The sequence below is a fragment of the Macaca nemestrina genome, chromosome X, assembly GCF_043159975.1.
Source record: "Macaca nemestrina isolate mMacNem1 chromosome X, mMacNem.hap1, whole genome shotgun sequence".
Taxonomy (NCBI): domain Eukaryota; kingdom Metazoa; phylum Chordata; class Mammalia; order Primates; family Cercopithecidae; genus Macaca; species Macaca nemestrina.
In genome coordinates this window covers 2,541,743-2,560,250 of record NC_092145.1, presented here as the reverse complement: position 1 = coordinate 2,560,250, position 18,508 = coordinate 2,541,743, and the positions used below count along the sequence as shown (strand labels likewise).

Sequence of the window (18,508 nt, the reverse complement as noted above, 5' to 3'; positions counted from 1 at the left end):
TGGGACGAGGGGAGAACAGGAGACCAGAGCTGGGGAGCAGCCAGGCCAGCCAGACTGGGAGAGGGCTGGGGTGGTGGGAACCCAGGGAGGAGAGGAGATCTCCCCACTTCCAGACCCCAACTCTTCCTCCCCAGGTGCTGAATCCAGGTTTGCTGCCCGGGAGGTCCTGCCCCTACCTAAAGCAGGGATGGACATACCTCTCTCAGGAGGCCCCAGGCCTCAGAGCCACAATAAGGGGAGGGGAGAGGAGGAGAGAGGGCCATGTGAGGACCGCCAGCGGGGCCAGTGTGCCCTGTCATCCTCTGTAGGCTGGGCGTGTGTTTGCAATTCTTTACAGTAAAAAACTGAAAACATGCTGGAAGGGAGATTGATCTCCCAACAGGATCACGGACTTGTCAAGGCCCCCTTCACTTGCTCTAGGCGTCGTGCTCTTCAGCTGACCGCAGTGCCGCCTCCACCACCAATGTGTCCGCACACGCAGTGCAGGCAATGGTGCACACGGCGGCCCCTGCTCCCCCATTTCTAGGCTTGTGTGGGACCCGCAGCCCAGTGTACATGCCCCTTTCTCTTGCAATGGAAGTGGGGTGCACTTCCAAGGGCCCCCTTCCCCTCCCCAAGGCACACACTCCCCAGCCTCCATGGAGGTTGGCCACTCACGCTTTCTGGAAATGAGCCAAGGACAACAGGAGCTGCCTTCCCAAGGTTGCCCCAGTCCCCACCAGGTTACTGGACAATGTGGGTGCAAAGATCCCCCTGCTGCCCGCCTCCACAGCCCAGGAAGACTCTGGACTCAGCCCATTCCCTCGTGTCGGAGTGGCCTGGGCTGCCGAGGCAAATGACCACAAACCGTGTGGCTTCAGCCAATAGGAATTGACTCTCCCAGTTCTGGAGGCCAGAATTGGGCGCTTCCTCCGGTGGCTCTGGGGGAGGATCCTCCCACCTCTTCTAGCTTCTGGGGGCCCCGGGCACTCCCCACCTTTGCCTCCACGTGGCCTTCTCTGTCTCTCTGTCTCCTGTCTCTTCTAAGGAAACTGTCCTTGGATTTGGGTCCCCCTGGATCCTCTAGGTTGCTCTCATCTCCACATCCTCAGTTTAATGACATCTGCAGACACCCTTTTTTTTTTTTTTGCATATAAGGCCCTATTCACAGGGCCCGGGTGTTAAGATATGGACATATCTTTCAGGGGGCACCAACCAGTCACCCCACAACATCTCAACAGCCCAGGCCCCAGCCTGCACAGCCAGAGCCCCGGTGAAGGGACAAGCTTGGGCACCAGGACACACAGCCGAGGCCCACCGGGAGCTTCCCTGCCCTGCTGTGGGAAAGGGGCTCCGAAGCTGTCCCTGCACTGGGCCCCCTGGGGGCCCTGCTCCCTGCAACCGGGGATTTCCTGAGCAGCGTCCTGGCCCTTCCTCTATGCCCCGGATGGACAGCTTTTGTTCTGGGAGCACAGGCCTGCAGAGCGCTCCTTGCTGCGGGCTAAGTGCTCCTGGCCAGGGCCCAGGGTCTCTGAAGAAAAACCTCTGAGCTCTGGTTCAGAGGCCAAGGGGGCTCCCACCTCGTGCTTGGTTCCCAGTGGCCGGGGCTGGGATATGTGATGTGGCTGATTTTTCCCTATTGCTTTTCTTTTACGGTCTTTTTCATACACTTCACTATTTGTTAAGGATCTCACAATTGTCAACAGAGCAATAGCCCAACCAGCCTTGGATTTCAATCCCGGCTGTACCACGTGGAGCATGACCCGTTGGAAAAGGATGCGATCGGGGGTAACCTGAGGGAAAGCCAGATGCACCCAAAAGGTCTTGGCTTCTTGCACTTCCCTCACCTCCCTTTTCCCCTCCTCGTGTCTCCACACCATCCTCCGAGTCACCTTTCACCTCTTCCCCACTTTCTGATCCTTGCCATCCTGGGTCACCAGGGATGCTCCTTTACTGAATGACCGTGGCCGGGCCACTTGGTGCTAGCTGCCCTGCAGAGGTCCCGGGGATCCCAGCGAGATGAATAACCGAATGAATGGACGTAATAATGCCCAGGGGTCTAGCCCATTAGGAGGTGTTCTGTCAACGCGGGTCTCTCCCCTGTCCCCTTCAGGAACCGCGGTGCGCTGACCACTTCGACCCCAGCCTTCGGAGTAGCCCAGACAGAAAGCGGAAGTGCCTCGGGGCGCGTGGGGAGCGAGGCCAGACGCCCCTGCGGGGCTGGCGCGGGGCGGGCCGCCATCCCGCCGCGCCGCGCATGCTCCATGCCCCCCACCCTCCCCCCCGCGCCCCGTTCCCACGCTGCCGCCGCCCCGGCCCCGCCCGCTCCCTGCACCGGACGGAGACTCCCCTTCAGGACGCTCCTCGCGAGCGGTACCCAGAGGCGAGGTCGAGACACGCCTGGGAGCCCCCATCCCCGCCCCCGTTTCCTGGGGACGCGGCCTCCGAGGGCTTCTCGGAGGAGGTGGCGGCCTTGGCCTCGGGCTGCCGGGGGCGGGAAGGGAGGCCGACTCCCAAGGCCGCCCGCCGAGCCCAGGTAGGAGGGCCGAGCTGGGCCGCAGGGGTGCGGGTAAGCGGATAAGGGGCCCGTCTCGGCAGGGTGCAGGTGGCGAGGGGGACGAGGGAGCGGCGGCGGCGGCGACAGGCAGGGACGCCCTGGGAGGCGGGCTAGCACTGAGCAGCCGGACCAGCCCTCGGGGCCGCCCCGTACCAGGGGCGCCAGGGGAGAAGAGCCATCCAGGGCTGGGCGCTGGGAGCCGCGGCCCGTGTTTGTCAATTTCTCTCCTGATTGGTTTCCAGCCACTGGTCCCGAGGCTGGCTAAAGAGCATCCCGTCCTGATCCACCTGGTGAGTTTGGATTTTGCACCTCTGGGTGTGAGAGTGCTGGGCAGACTGGTATTGTGAGGTTGTGGCACTGCTGCCCAGGCACCGGCCCTGAGGGTCTCCGGATGGGGGCAGGATGCCCAAAATTGTGCTCCAGGGGGTATCAGGTGGGGGCTGGTGCCTCGCGATGGCGCAGGGTGTTGACCAGGTGACTGGCATGCCACGGAAAAGCATAAGCTTAGCCAAACCGAGGAGGAAGCGAAGGGCCTATGGAAGGTGGTGGGCAAGGGTGAGAGAAGGAGCCAGTCGAGCTGGGCAGAAAGCAGCGCCCAGCGCTTCCCTGCAGGGCTAGTTGCGACTGATTCAATCCCACAGATACCTCCTGAGCAAGCATTTGAGATCTGCCAGGGACACGGCAGTAGTAAGCCCTGCCCTGTGGTTCTCATTCTAGTGGCTGAGCGCAGACAATAAGCAGAAAATGTTTTCCATTAGTAATTACAGAGTCTGTTAAAAGGCAGTAAGAGCTGGGGAAGGGAGGTCTGGTTGCCAGTTTAGGTGGTGTGGTTAGAATAAGTCTCATTTCAAAGGCAACATTTCTACCAAAACTCGAAGGTGGTAAAAGAGCGAGGCATGTGGTTATGGTTTGGGAAGAGCATTCTAGGCACAGGGAATCCACTGTGCAAAGGCCCTGAGGCAGGAGTGGCCTGGCTCAAGGGAGCAAGAGTGTGGCAGGAGCGGAGGGAGGTGCAGAGGTGGGAGGAGGGTTGGGCAAGGTCAGGAAGGGCTGTGTGAGTTTACTCTGAGTGACACGGGCATCCCAGGGATAACTGTGAGCAGAGCAGGACAGGACCCGACCCGCCTCTTAGAAGGATCCCTTAGCAGCGTGGGTGGCCCCCTTTTGGCTAGGTTAGCCTCTGCCCCCAGAGGGCAAGGCCTGCCCAGCTGCAAGGAAGCTCCTCAGAGGACTTTTTCAGGCTAGGCTGCATGGAGGGCCCTGGTCGACCCATGCAGCACCCAGGCCAGGCCTTGGCTCTGGGTTTCTCCAGTTTCCTTCTCCAGCCGTTCTGCCAGGTGGGCAGCAGGTAACTAGGGCCTCAGGCCAAGGAAAGCTGGTGGGGCTGAGAAAAGCAAGATCTCCCAGGATGGAAGAAACCCAACCAAAGTGGCCATGCCTGTCCCTTGTTGTGGATGAAAAAGCCCCAATTCCTGCTCCCACTGAGTGGGACTGCTGAATGCTTTTCTGAATGTTGTTTGTCTGTGTGGGTTCCTTTTTCTTTTTCTGGGAATATCTCCCCATCTAGTGGTCGTCTTAAGGCATCCTGCTGGAGCCAGCTCTCCCCTTGGTTGACCAGGCTTCCTTGCCAGCAGTGGCCCTGCACTCATCCCCTTCCCGGCCCTCCCCGCGTGGAGCACCCTGCATACTCAGTTCCACCCATAGGCTAAGGTCCACAAGCAGGGGTCTCAGGTCCGAGGCCCCTCACAGAGGTGGAGCAGCCATGGAGGGACTGGCAGTGGCACGGGTCACCCAGGTTGATGGGCCTTCCTGGCTTCTTACCTGAGGCGCCGAGGTCTGGTGGATTCTCACCTACGTGCCCAATGCTGCGCCTCGGGGGAGCCTTGGCTTTGGAGCCCAGGATTATCCTTCTGCTTGGCTTCTGCTCTGCTGGTCCCCAAAGGTCACAGGGTCTTTCTGGTCCAGCTGGAAGAAGCTGCTCTCTAGTTCCACCACGCGCCTTCCAGGTGCTTCTGTCCTCAGACGCGCAGAGCAGTGCCCACCTGGGTGTTACTTAAGTTCTATGGGCACAGGGTTTGTCGTGTCTTTCTTTCCAGGAGTTGAAATTGTAGATGATTTTCGGGAACTAGCTCTCAAGGATAGGCACTGCTCTGCGTGATGGCTTGGTGTGACCAGCACCTCTGCTGGGTCTTCCGATGCTGCACTTGAGTGCGGGTCTCTGTCTCTGGGCGGACTCCCGCCGATGGGGTGTTCACTCAGGGGGTCACCACTCAACAGTGCTGTGCTCCCTTGGGGCTCAGACCCGCCTCAGTACATCTTGGGGTGGAGGGACTAGAGATAACTCCTCCCCCTTTCAACTTGTCCAAAACGGGTAGTGAACTTTCAGTACTGTTATGGTAGGGAAAAAAATGAGCTTATGTTGCTTTTCAAAACAATAATTTTATACTAGTCTGAATGCACTGGCAAATTATCAGTAGTACCTCCCCCCGCACCTTTAGTTTTACAGGACTCCCAGTGACTGACAGTGTGTTATAATGAAATGAGGTGTTGCCCGCGGACATTAGAATGATTTTACCTTACAGGAACATTTCTATTTCCTCCTTTTTGATTGAGGTGAGATTCACACAACATAAAAATTAATTTTTTGAGACAGAGTCTCACTCTGTCGCCCAGGCTGGAGTGCAGTGGTGCAATCACAGCTCGCTACAGCTTCAACCTTCCCAGTTCAAGCCATCACCCCACCTCAGCCTCCCAAGTATCTGGGACTACAGACACATGCCACCACGCCAAGCTAATTTTATGTATTTTTTGTAGAGATGGGGTCTCACTATGTTGGCCAGGCTGGTCTCCAACTCCTGAGCTCAAGTGATTCACCCACCTCAGCCTCTCAAAGTGCTGGGATTACAGGTGTGAGCCACCACGCCTGGCCAAATTAACCATTTTAAAGAGAACAATTCAGAGGCCATTTAGTACATTCACCATGTTGTGCAGTCACCACCTCTATCTAGCTCCAGAACATTCTCATCGCTCCATAAGAAAACCTCTAGACCCATTAGCAGTCGCTCCCCATCCCCCCAGACACTGGCACCCACCAATCTGCCTTCTGACACGATGGATTTACCAGATCTGGACAAACATGTTTTATGAGAGTTAAAGTTTCTTTGGATGGCAGGACCCTGGGATAGATGAAAGGCTCAGCTTTTTGTTCTGTATAGCTCTGAACGAGAGAAGGCTGCCAGGCAGGGCCACACAGGGGTTAGACCCGGAGAAGGGAAACAGCAGCTGGGGCTGGAGGGGCCAGCAGAGGCGGGTGGCCAGGTTTCTCGGGCTTCCTTTGGACTGACTGAGTTGTATAAGTGTTCAGGCTCCAGGGCATAGGGGCTGTCCCTATTTGTCTGGTGCCTTGGCCCCAGAGTGTGGGGGCTCAATGAGGCAGGGGCCATTTGGATGTGTGTTTGGTGGCCCCAGAGAAAGGGAAATTGTAGAAAAGTGGTGGGAGTGGGGACTTAGCAAACTGCCCTCGAAGGGCATAGAGATGAGAGGTTTTAGCCACTATTTCAAAACTAGGTCAAGACGGCTCTTGGGAAATGTGATGCTACATCACAAAATGGAATCATACAATATGTGACCTTTCAAGTCTCCATCTGGCTTCTTTCACTGAGTAGTGTCCTCAGGGTTCATCCACATGGTAGCATGTGTCAGAATTTCCTTTCTTTCTATGGCCAAATACTCTTCCATTTTATATATATAGACTCATGGTGTTGGTCCATCCATCCATCAATGGACATTTGGGCTGCTTCCACCTTTTGGCTGTAGTGATTAATGCTGCTGTGAACACGGGTGCACAAAGGTTTGTGTGAACCACCTCTTTTCAATTCTTTGGGGGTATATACCCAGAAGTGGAATTGCTGGGTCATGTGGTAACTACGTTTAACTCACTGACAAGCCACCAGTCTGTTTTCCATAGTTCTTTTTTTCTTCTTCTTTTTAATCACCATCTTGCCTTTTTTGTGTCAGCTTTTTTCTCTTTCTCTTTGTGAAAGGTTTTAAAGTAAGTTGCATGTCATTCCCTCCCCCAAATGCTTCAATATTCATTTCTTTAAAAGGGACATTTTCTTCCATGACCCAGTGACACTATCCATCCAACATAAGAACAGTAATGATCCCCTACTGTCTTCCGAGGGCCACCCCATAGTCACCCCCTCCCAGTGATCCCTAATGCCTTTGACGACTCTCTCATTTACGCCAGCATCTAATTGATGACCCCTCTTGCACTTGGGTGCTGGGCCCCCTTAAATCTCTTTTCATCTGGAACAGCCTCTCTCCCCAGTCTCTTTTCTCCCCCCATGACACTGATTTGCAGAGGATACTGGACCCGTTGCTCTATGGAACAGCCCACTTTCTGGGTCAGGCAGGTTGCTTCAAATCCAGTCATACTGCTTTGGTAGGCTACCTTCCTACTGCATCCTGGCAGCAGGACTGTTCCACCCTATGTCCCACTGCTAGGTTAGATTACTCTCTTGCAGCCCTCAAATAATCACAGGATGGCATTTTAATATGTGATACCCCTTTCTCTCTCAGTCTTTAACCTAATGGTTTAGCATCCATTCCACCCTCAGGGATTCAGAACATCAGCTTATGTATCTTGGACCAATGTTGGCTGGCAGGTCATCATGGATGATAAGGGACTTTGGAGCAATTTAAATGCCAGGTGAATACTATAGCTGTCCTTCTCTATGCTCCTGGGGCCCTGTCTCCTCTCCCTCTCTCCTGTGGTGTTGTTGGCACAAACAAACTGTTGTAGTCGCCCATTGGAACATCAATAAAAGCTTGGAGACCAACAAAATGGAAATCCCAGGCAGAGAAGCAGAGAAACCAGGAAGTAGCTGGTGGGGGTGTGTGCTGAGAAAGGAACAATCTTTTACCCCCCTGTCCTAGTCCTCCTGTGTTGCTGTAAAGGAATACCAGAGGCTGGGTAATTTATAAAGAGAAAAGGTTTCTTTAGCTCAGGATTTTGCTGGCTGGAAAGTTCAAGACCGGGCATCTGCATCTAGTGAGAGCCTCAAGCTACTTCCACTCAGGGTGGGAGTCGAAGGGGAGCTGGTGGCACACGTGCAGAGATCACGTGGCCAGAGGGGACGCAAGATGAGGGGAGGGGCCAGGCTCTTTTTAACAACCAGCTCTCACAGAGCAGGACTCACTCACCCCTGAGGGAGGGCATTAATCTGTTCATGAGGGACTCACCCCCATGACCCAAACAACTCCTATGAGGCCCCACCTCCAACATTGGGATCAAATTGCAACGTGACGTTTGGAGGCTCAGATATCCAACCCACAGCACTGACTGTCATCTGGCATTGAGAACTGATATGGAGAAGTCCTGAGGCCAAGATGAATTTTGTCCACTTTGTCAATTTCATGTTCCCTACTCTTAGCCTGAAACTCAACTTCCTGCTGTCCCCCCAGGGTCCCACATGGTGTCATCCTCTGCGCCTGTTCCCTAATTTTCAGCACCATGAATGCCAAATGCAGGACCATCTGAGGGCCAGGGTATGTGCTGTGTCACTGGCTGGCTACTCTCTTTGCGACTCTCAGCCTCCAGCTCTCCGCCTGAATGTCACCCCTTCAGAGAGCACCCCCACTACCGTAGGTCCCCCTTGATTCTGCACTGCCCTCACCTCTCTTCTCTTCCTTGAAAGCAAGTCTCATGTCACAAGGGGAGGTGATACATGTGCATCTGGAGTTTCCTTAAGAATCCCAACCTGGGGGAAGAGGATTGGCAGTGGAGCTTCTAGGAATGGCTGGAAAGTTGGGGTCGGGGGCACTGGCCACATGGGGAGACAGCTAGGAAAAGCAGCAAAAGAAGAAAGGAAAGAAGGAATGGGCTCCCTTGAAAGCCTGGTCAGGCAAGTGCCAGTATGGGAAGTGGGCATGGCAGCTCAGTTGCAGAAAGTGTCCTGGGTTTGAATGGTGCCCCCTAAAAAGACATATTGAAGTCTCAACTCCTAGTATCTGCGACTGTGACCTCATTTGGAAAGGGAGTCTTTGCAGCTGTAATCAAGGTAAGATGAGGTCATACTGTAGGAGCAGGGTGGGCCCTAATCCAGTGACTGGCATTCTCAACAGACCAGGGAAATTTGGACACAGACACACACACAGAGAGGATGGCTGCACGAAGACAGAGGCCGAGAAGGATTGCTGGCAACCACCAGAAGCTAAAAGAGGCAAGGAAGGGGCTTCAGTGGAGCGGGGGCCTCCCAGCACCTGGATCTTGGACTTCTGACCTCCAGAACCAGGAGAGAAAAATGTGTGTTGCTTGAAGGCCCCAATTTGTAGTACATGTTATGGCCGCCCCAGGAAGCCATACAGAAGGTCTGATGGTCAGGTGCCCTTGGTGAAGCTGCAGGAGTGAGAACACCACAGGTGGCTGCTGTGCTTCTTATTTCACAAGAAAAACTAAGCAGGGTCTTGAAGCAGGTCACAGATTGGCTGCTCCAGGCTGGCCTGGGCTCACAGGGGGCTCTTTGCATTTCCCTTAGCTCCTCTGTGCCCTGGGGATGGCGGCCATTCTTCTGACCACGAGACCCAAGGTGAGTGGTGGCCCCTCTCCCTGGCCTCTCCCCTTGGCAGCCCCTGTCTGCTGCCTTCTCATGCCCGGGCCTGTCCAACTGGGCTGAGCTTGGGCTGCCCTTAGCATCGTTCTCATTTCCTGAGGCCCACAATCTGGGCTTCCTGCCTCTGTCGGCTGTGCTGCCTGTTTTTCTGTCTTACAACTCGTGCAACCCAAGCCTTTCTACCTGCTGAGCCTTCCAGTGCTCCCCCAACCCCACATTTTGTTTCTGTCAGCTCCTTCAGGGACCCAGGGGGTTGAATTCCCCTGTGGCCACAAGAATGCCTTCTTTTAGGTGCCAGTATCTTTTGAGGACGTGTCCGTGTACTTCACAAAGACAGAATGGAAGCTTCTGGACCTCAGACAAAAGGTCCTCTACAAGCGGGTGATGCTGGAGAACTATAGCCATTTGGTGTCACTGGGTAAGTGATCCCCCCACGACATACACGCACCCAGTCCCACCTACTCTGTCTCTGGGCTCAATTTATTTCTGAGTTTCCTGTTTGTTGGTTGCTATGAGCCCAAGAATAAATGCATTTCTCCATCAGGCCAGTAATACCAGTAATCCCATTGCAGGCTAGCCGCCATCTCAGTAAGATGCTTTTTAGCTAAGTGGTCTGTAAATGTTTTAGGTAAATGCTTTGGCCTGTAAGTTTCAGTATCAGACTTATCTTGTATATAAAGTTATGAATCGACTAAATGTTTTTCTACTCAAAAGAGAGATGCAAATTCTGCTGGAATATTTATGTGCACTCTTTTAGACTTAATTTGTTTCTATGACGGCTGCATTTTGCATCCATTCCACTTTATAAAATTTAGCAACATCTTTTCCTTCCATTGACCAGGGAGGTCCCACATAAGGACAAAGTGTAGACTTGGATGTCAAGCCTTGAGAAGTCCCTGGAGGAGCTGGGGCAGCTTGGAACACGCTGCTCTCCCCCTTCCATGCCAGTGTACCCCCACTGCCAGAAGGGGCAGCAATTTTGCCAATTAAAAGGCAAAAGCAGGATTCACAGGCTAGACAGATGGGGGCCGGAGCACTCAGGAATGTTTTCAGGTGGGGCGCAGAACCTCTGAGGGTGCCAGTGACTTGCCCCTGCCTTGCGCAGCTGATGAGAGATGCATGCATGAGACAGAGTGGGACTGGGCCTCTGGTCTTTCTCCCAGTGTGCCCAGCAAGGTTGGCTGCTGCAGCTTAGCTCAGACACTCCACTTCCCAGTGGAAATGGAAACACTCCATTTCCCGTTGCCGCTGGAGGGAAAATCCAGAGGGGCTTCAACATTGAACCCTACTGCCTTTGGGGTTGTGGGGGTCTGACTCCACAGATTTTTGCCTCTATAATCTAGCCCCATAGAGGGAAAGCAGCTTCATCCCCTGGATTCCTTCTGACCCTCACCAGGCAGACCTGGGATTCCAGGGAGGGGTCTGGGATCCTCAGTGGAGTTGGATTATGAAACAGGGCACTTCAGCTTTCGGAGCACATGGCTGTTGGCCTCCCAATACTCCCTGGGGCTTGCAAGCCCTTCTTCTGTCCCTCAGGGTCCCCACACACATTCCCGAGTTCTCATGAGCTTCCCAGCCTCCCTGCAGGCCAGGTGACAAACACAGTTGCCCTCATGGCTCAAATCACCAGCTACTGAAGATCTCCATGCCCACCTGGCCCTGGACGCGCAGGAGCCCTTGCCCTCCTAGAGGGACTCGGCCCTTTCTCTGGGCCTTCCCAGTAGTGCTCTTTAGAGAGTTCCTTATTCTCTGTTACCTGAAGATATTGAGAATGCCCTGAGTTCAGGAGCGATCCTGTCCTTAGCCATAGTGGTCCTGACCTGCTTCATATTCCACGCCCAGGATTTTCCTTCTCCAAGCCTCACCTGATCTCCCAATTGGAGCGAGGGGAAGGACCCTGGGTAGCAGACATCCCCAGAACCTGGACCACTGCAGGATTGCACATAGGTGAGTGAGAGGTGCTCAACCAGCCCCCCGTCGGGGGGAAAAGAAATAGCAGTGGCAAAGGGGGCAGGGGAAGGTACGCTGCCGCTTTGGGTGGGAAATCCTCTTTGGAGGCAGGTGTCAATCTCCAGGTGTCACAGCAGCCCTGCTGTCTCCAGCCCATCCTCCCTCCCCTTCATCTCTCCTGTCTGCCTGTGTGATTACTTTATGTTCTCTGGTCACCTTGTTCCATCCTCCTATGTCCTCACCTCCTGCTCATTCATCTCTCTCATGCCTTGGCATGAGGGTGACACTGCCTGGTGCACTGTCTTTCCAGGTGACAGAACACAGAGCAAGACTTTGACTTCAACGCAGAAGCATTCTGGACGACAACTCCCCGGGGTAGATTCACAAGGTAGCAAGGACGGGCAGGCGGCGAGGTCGTCTGTGCTCCAGAGAGGTTCCCAGGGCTTGGGGCCAAGCTCGGCCGCGGGGCCGCAGGGCCCCAAAGGCGCAGAGAAGCGGTACCTGTGCCAGCAGTGCGGGAAGGCCTTCAGCCGCAGCTCCAACCTCATCAAGCACCGTATCATCCACAGTGGCGAGAAACCTTACGCGTGCCGTGAGTGCGGCAAGCTGTTCCGCCGCAGCTTCGCGCTGCTGGAGCACCAGCGCATCCACAGCGGCGAGAAGCCCTACGCCTGCCCCGAGTGCAGCAAGACGTTCACGCGCAGCTCCAACCTCATCAAGCACCAGGTCATCCACAGCGGCGAGCGGCCCTTCGCCTGCGGCGACTGCGGCAAACTGTTCCGCCGCAGCTTCGCGCTCCTGGAGCACGCGCGCGTGCACAGCGGTGAGCGGCCCTACGCGTGCCCCGAGTGTGGCAAGGCCTTCAGCCGCAGCTCCAACCTCATAGAGCACCAGCGCACGCACCGCGGCGAGAAGCCCTACGCCTGCGGCCAGTGCGCCAAGGCCTTCAAGGGTGTCTCGCAGCTGATCCACCACCAGCGCAGCCACAGCGGCGAGCGCCCTTTCGCGTGCCGCGAGTGTGGCAAGGCCTTCCGTGGTCGTTCGGGCCTCAGCCAGCACCGGCGCGTGCACAGCGGTGAGAAGCCCTACGAGTGCAGCGACTGCGGCAAGGCCTTCGGCCGGCGCGCCAACCTATTCAAGCACCAGGCAGTGCACGGCGCCAGGCGCCCGGCGAAGGCGGAGACCGCGCGGCGGAGAGCGGGCCCTGGGAGCACTGGCCCTGGCAGCGCGCTGGCGGCCAGCAGCCCCCCGCCGCCGAGCGCGGCCGCCAGGCCTTCCAGGCCCAGTCGCCGCTGACTCCCCACGGGGCCGGTCTGCGTGGGGGGCCTTCCAGGGGACGTCGAGGCTCAGCCCCGTTCAGATGGGAAGACTGCCCTCCCAGGGCCTCGATTTCGGCCACAGCCCTGACCTCTTTGGTCATCAGAAGACCGCAGGCAGAGCCTCACCCTGAAGTTGAGAAACGCAGGAAGGACTCAAAACCGAGGACTGCCGCCTGCCCTGGCTCCTCCATTAACGGCAGTGCGGGCTGGGAATGGAGGCCCTCTACTCCCTCCTGAGTCCTGGGCCTTGCAGCTGAGGCATAGAGACGACACCTGGGCCACTCGTCCCTGAGCCACAGGTACTATTGTGTGTGTACAGGCGTGTGTGGAGGGGATGCGCGAACCATCCCTCGGATTTGCATCAGAATCGCCTGCTGCGGGTAGCGGGGAGGCCGTGTGAGGCCAGTGAGGCCAGCCAGCCAGGGGCACGCTGGCTTTGAGTTACAGAGGAGTGGTTCATTTCCTCCCTGGGGGTCGTTCCCCTCGTCCTAAGAGTTGTTAGTGTTCCCAGGTAGAAGATACTGAAAGCACTTTAATCCTTTAAGCGCTTATATTGCAGGTGGAGGAGGCGCTACAGTTAGCACAGAGGCAAGAGACTCCCTACATGTGGGTACAGGATGGGGGGCTGTGCCGGAAAACTCCCGCCTTGTCTGGGTGCCCCCAGCTGCTTCTGGAAGGAGGAGCAGCGCCCAGGCCCCATCATCCCTGAGCACCTGTGGTTCTGGGAATGGCTAGCCCAGGCCCTGCAGAGAGGATAAGACCCTTCAGGTCACTCACAATTGGACATTTGGAGCTAGCCACCCTGCTGACTTTGGTTCCCCCCCTGCCCGCCCACTACCTTCTTCCCCCCAGACCCCACCAGCAAAGGCCACCCTGGCCTCTCTGTCCCCTGTCCCCCTGCCCCGCCCCACCACCAGTGCCTAAAGCTTCACACTTACCTGCTCCTCCCCATCAGGCAGCCTCTCTTGTGGCTGGTGACGATCAGGAGGAAAGCCAGACGGGTTAGGAATTTGCACTTAGGCAAAAGAGCAAGCCCAGGAACAAATCTTTCATCAAATGTCTTTTGCGTGACATTTTGTAGAATATTGGACATTCCGTTGCTTTGAATGTTTTTGTATTCAGGGGTAATGTACATTGAAAATAGAGATTTTGCCATATCGGAGTATCAGGGAATCACTCCCTAAATAAGAGTTCCCCCAGCCCTCTGAGAAGACCTCAGGCAGGAGAAAGGGGGCCACTCCAGGCCTGCCCCCCAAACCAATGAGTGTGGTGGCAAGCCTGACCCCTCTTCTCCCTACAATGATGCAGTCCACTCCTCTTCCCCTTAGCCCTGCAGAAACAGGGTAGACCCTTCAAATGGCACTTTACTGAAAGCCAAGGGCAATTCTCAAGGAAAAGGCTAGGGGCTGGCAGAGGCAGCTGCTGGCAGGCCTTATCCTAGTCCCCCAGCACTGTCCCCAGAGCTGGGTTCACGAGCTCTGCCCCTTGGTGCTCTCAGCCCAGCGTCCTGGTCAGCGGCCAACTCCTTCCAGCCCTGTCCCCTCCCAGGGGAGAGGGGGTTTGTCATTCACAAGGCCTGAGGGCAGGTGGGTGGTAGGTGTGGTGGAGGTGGAGGAGGTTCAAAGACAGCTGGCTCCTATCAGGATAGTGTGGGAAGACCGAACATACAGGATTCCCTCGGAGAATACTGCTTGGAGTGCCAATCACTAGGACAACTCCAGAAATGTTATACACACACACACACACACACACACACACACACACACACACACACAGGTTATATATATATTTTTTTTTGAAAACTTCTAGAGTTCTTGTAAGTTGCACTTATACCGTAGCGTCCTTCAGCAGGTCCCTGTCCCCTGTCCTGTGATTGTGTTCTTGTCTGCAAGCCTGTCTCATAAGCCCACAAGTGTGTGTCATGCCTGTCCCCGTGTCCTTGATGCCAGGCCCAGTGCTGGTAATCAGTAAGCATGAGTGAAATGGGTCTTGCAGTCCTAACACCTCAGACTCAGGCTTGGGACCATCGTCGGCTCCAGCCTTGCCTTGAGGCAATCCGAAGCATCTACGACTTTGGATTTTCCATAAAAGGAGGATTACGAATGGTGTATTTGAGGTCCCTGATGAGGCCATTGGGAAGTCTGGGTTTTTCTGCTGTGCAGACAGTCTTTGCAAGGGCTGGCATGGGTCCAGGAACGCAATCCTCATGCAGAGTAGGTGCCCGTGGCAGGAGGTCATGCAATTGGGCTCAAGTCTTGCTTCATTCAACTGAACCAGGAAAGAAACAGATCCACGCACTCGGATACCCATTTCCGTCATTCTAGGAGGTAAATGATTTCGTTCCTACAAGCCAGACAGTAGCCAGCTTTCACTAAAGAAGAGTCGACTCCTTAGTATCTTGTCGTGCTGTTGGTTCTGATGCATAAGCAAACTCTGTTTTTAATGGAAGCTCCTTTTTTTTTTCCACCTCAGGACCTATGCCCAAGACTGACTAGATATAGGCAGGACAAGGTACAGGAGTTTTCAACAGAAAGTGGAGTTGCCAGGAGATATGCTGGGCACTTGCACTGTGACTTTGGAGTGCCCGGAAAAGCTCCAGGGTCCCCAGTGCTTACTTAGATAAATGGCATTTAAAATAGTGCAGCCTTTTATCATTGCTTGGTCTAATTTAGCTCTTCTTAATGACATTCTTACTGAAAGGTGGTCATTGCTATCATTTTCTTTTGGGTGTGGCAGTTAGGTATGCCACGTGAACTGAACGGGTTTCACATGGAATTAAAGTCAGAATGTCCGAAAAGGACATTTGTGTTTTTCCTTCAATGGTGCCTTGAAATTGGGCTCCCTCCCTCTTGCTGTGTGGGGAACTGGGAGGGTAGCCCATGCTTGCTTTGTGATGGACAGCTAGAATGTAAAAGCTTAAACTATGGGGAAAGTCTTGCCTGTTTTCCAAGGCTTCCTCCACCCCGCCACCCAAGAACTTTCCTGGATGCCAACCTGGGTCCCCTTTGCCTTTGGGCTTTTTGCCCTTTGAAACTGTGAATGCTTCAAGAGCCACATAAATGCTCTGGCAGTGTCTCCATGTAACTAGTAACTTGTCCTGGCTGGATTCGTTGTGAAATGGAATTGTTCTCATTTACTTTGGTTGCAAATAAGGAAGGTCTATGAGCATTGGCCTGGAAATGAGCCCTCTAGTGTAGAGGGGCTATTCTGAGGGTTTAAACTATATGGGAAGACGTTGGGTTCAAGGTTATAGGAAAGGCTGTAAGCCTGGGATTGTGGGAAATGGCCAGAGCCAGGCCTTGGGTGTTCCTTGGGGGGTCCCTGTGAAGGTGAGACAGAAAGGCCTTGTGGGTGAACTGCCTTGGGTCAACCCAGGAGTGCAGGCTTCTCTGACTGGTACCACAGGCAGCCACCCGAGGCCACTCAGACACCATGACTCTGAGACCAGAGGGAAGGGAGGCTGGACCTGATCCCCTGTGTTCCCCAGCAAAGTGCCACATCAGTCTCCTGAGAACACAGCTGTGTGTTCTTTCCAGTCGTTTCTGTTTCCAGACTTCAGGCAACATGACAGCTCCCACACTTGCCAGTGTAGTTGCAAGGGCAGCTCTGGAGACAGGAAGTGGAGGTAGAGGGAAAGGAAGGGAGTCCTTGGCTGGGAAGTACTTGGGTTGGGACAGGCAGGGAAGAAAGGAAAGTATGAGGTGTGTTCAGGGAAGCTTAGAAGGGCAGAGAGGTTTTGGTAGGACATGTATGAGCTAAAAGGTCAGTTAGAACCAGAGTGTGGTGAGTCTGGGATGCCATATACAAAAGTCTGGGCTCTAACAGGCTCCTGATGAGAAGCAATTTTCCAAAACATGAAAGAATTATTCTAAGAATGACAAAAGGGAAGTTAATGTAAATTGTGACTACCACAGGGTTTGAATTTACACACTGACCACCACAGATTTTATAACTGTAGTCGTCCGGATGGTTGTGATGCCCATGAGGTGTTGGGCTGGGGGCATGATGAGGCTGAGGCAGCATGAGAGGGGACTGCTTTGACACAAGGGCCCCAGCCACGTGTCTCAGGGGCTCCCACTTGCCATGGGACTTGCAGCTGGTTCCATCTGATGCCAACCCCAGTGCACCTGTCACTGTCTTCACAAAACGGGTGTCCTCCAGGAGTTCTGGACAGCTGCTCTGCAGATTCTTATACACCTTTAATTGAAGTCCTTGGACTTTTGAGAGGAGCGCAGTGCCCTCCTTTTGTGTTCAGGAAGGCCAAACTAGATCCTTCTCCACTACCGGGGAATATTCATGTGGGAAATGGAGGCCTGCTGCAGACCTGAAGGTCAGTGATTGTTTAATCTTTCTTTGACAGCATTATGAAGGTATAATGGGTATATAAGAAACTGCACGTCTTTAAAGTGTACAGTTGGAGGGTTTTGGGCATGTGTGTACACCCATGAAACCTCCCCCATTAATCGAGACAGTGAATTGATCCACCACTCCCAAAAGTGGCCTTGCGCCCCCAGCAACCCCTCTTTCCTGCTCCTCACTGTCCCCCATCCGAACTGCCACTGCTTGGCTTGCTGTCACTATAGATTAATTTCCATTTTCTAGAATTCCATAGAAATGGACTCATACAGTGTACGTCTGGCCTCTTTCACTCAGCACAATTATTTTTTCATCAGATGTTTTTGTGCATGTCAATACTTAATATTTTCATTGTTGGTAGGATCCCATTGTATGGGTGGACCACAATACCTGTTGAATGCCTGTTGATGGACATTTGGGTTGTTACCAGGTTTTGGCCATGACAAATAAAGCTACTGTGAACATTTGTGTACCAGTTTCTGCGTGGACATATGTTTTCATTTCTCTTGGATATATGGCTAGGAGTGGAATTGCTGGGTCATGTGGTAACTCTGTGTTTAACTGTGGGAGGAACTGCCAAGCTTTTCCACAGCAGCTGCACCATTTTATGTTCCCACCAGCAGTGTACAAGGGTTTCAATTTCTCCATATCCTCACCAACTGATGAAGTTTTGATCAGTGACCCCGCCCAAATCTCATGTTGAATTGTAATCTCCAATGTTGAAGGTGGGGCCTGGTGGGAGGTTACTGGATCATGGGGGCAGGGTTCTCAACAATAGTTTAGTACCATCCTCTTGGTGTTGTCCTCATGACAGTGATTGAGTTCTCATGAGAGATGGTCCTTTAAAGATGTGTGGCACCTCCCCCTTCTCTCTCTTGCTTCTGGTCTGGCAGCACGATGTGCCTGCTCCTGCTTTGCATTCCACCATGAGTAAAAGCCCCTGAGGCTTCCCCAGAAGCAGATGCTACCATGCTTCCTGTACAGCCTGAAAAACTGTGAGCCAATTAAACCTCTTTTCTTTATAAATTACCCAATCTCAGGTATTTCTTCATAACAACGCAAGGACGGACTAACACTTGTTACTGTCTTTTCATTATAGCCATCCCAGTGGGTGTGGTGTGGTATTTCATTGTGGTTTTGATTTGCATTTCCCTGATAACTAATGATGTTGAGCATCTTTTCATGTGCCCACTGGCCATTCATATGTCTTCTTTGAGGAAGTATTTGTTCAAGTCTTTTGCCCATTTTTAAAAGAGAATGTTTGTCTTCTTATTAAGTTGTAAGAGCTGTAGACACAAGTCCTTTGTCAGATACGTATTTTGCAATATTTTTCTTCCAAACTCTGGCTTGCCTTTCCATTTGCATAACAGTGCATTTTAAAGAGCAGAATTTGCATTATGTTGATGGAGTCTAAGGTATGGACTTTTAAATTTTATAGTTTGTGCTTTTTGTGTCATACTTAAGAAATCTTTGCAAAACTCAAGTCACTAAGACTTTATCCAGTGTCTTCTTATAAAAACATAGACCTATTTCCTTATAGAAGTTGTATAATCTTAACTCTTACATTTAGGTCTATGATCCATTTTATGTATGGTGTGAGGCAAATTCACAACTCACTTTTTTATATATGGATACCCAGTTTTTCTAGCACCATTTGTTGAAAAAATTATCTTTTCTTCAGTTGAGCTACCTTAGCCCCTTTGTGGAAAATCAGTTGGCCACATGTGTGTGAG

General features: G+C 53.4%; 1 protein-coding gene across 5 annotated transcripts; it reads left to right on the top strand.

Annotated features, from left to right (window-relative positions):
- The first annotated feature begins 2,285 nt into the window (after positions 1-2,285).
- On the top strand, positions 2,286-17,416 carry LOC105467341 (ZFP92 zinc finger protein). Of its 5 annotated transcripts, none has more exons than XM_011716869.3 (6): positions 2,286-2,515; positions 2,779-2,826; positions 9,076-9,126; positions 9,442-9,568; positions 10,993-11,097; positions 11,411-17,416. In XM_011716869.3, exons 3-6 carry the CDS (start codon positions 9,094-9,096, stop codon positions 12,394-12,396), a joined length of 1,251 nt encoding a protein of 416 aa, XP_011715171.2. In that variant the 5' UTR covers positions 2,286-2,515; positions 2,779-2,826; positions 9,076-9,093; the 3' UTR covers positions 12,397-17,416. The 5 variants fall into 5 exon arrangements, with proteins under 5 accessions (XP_011715171.2, XP_011715172.2, XP_070945337.1 ...); XM_071089236.1 differs by having other exon boundaries at positions 2,295-2,515; positions 8,663-9,126; XM_011716870.3 differs by lacking the exon at positions 2,779-2,826.
- The last annotated feature ends 1,092 nt before the right edge of the window (positions 17,417-18,508 follow it).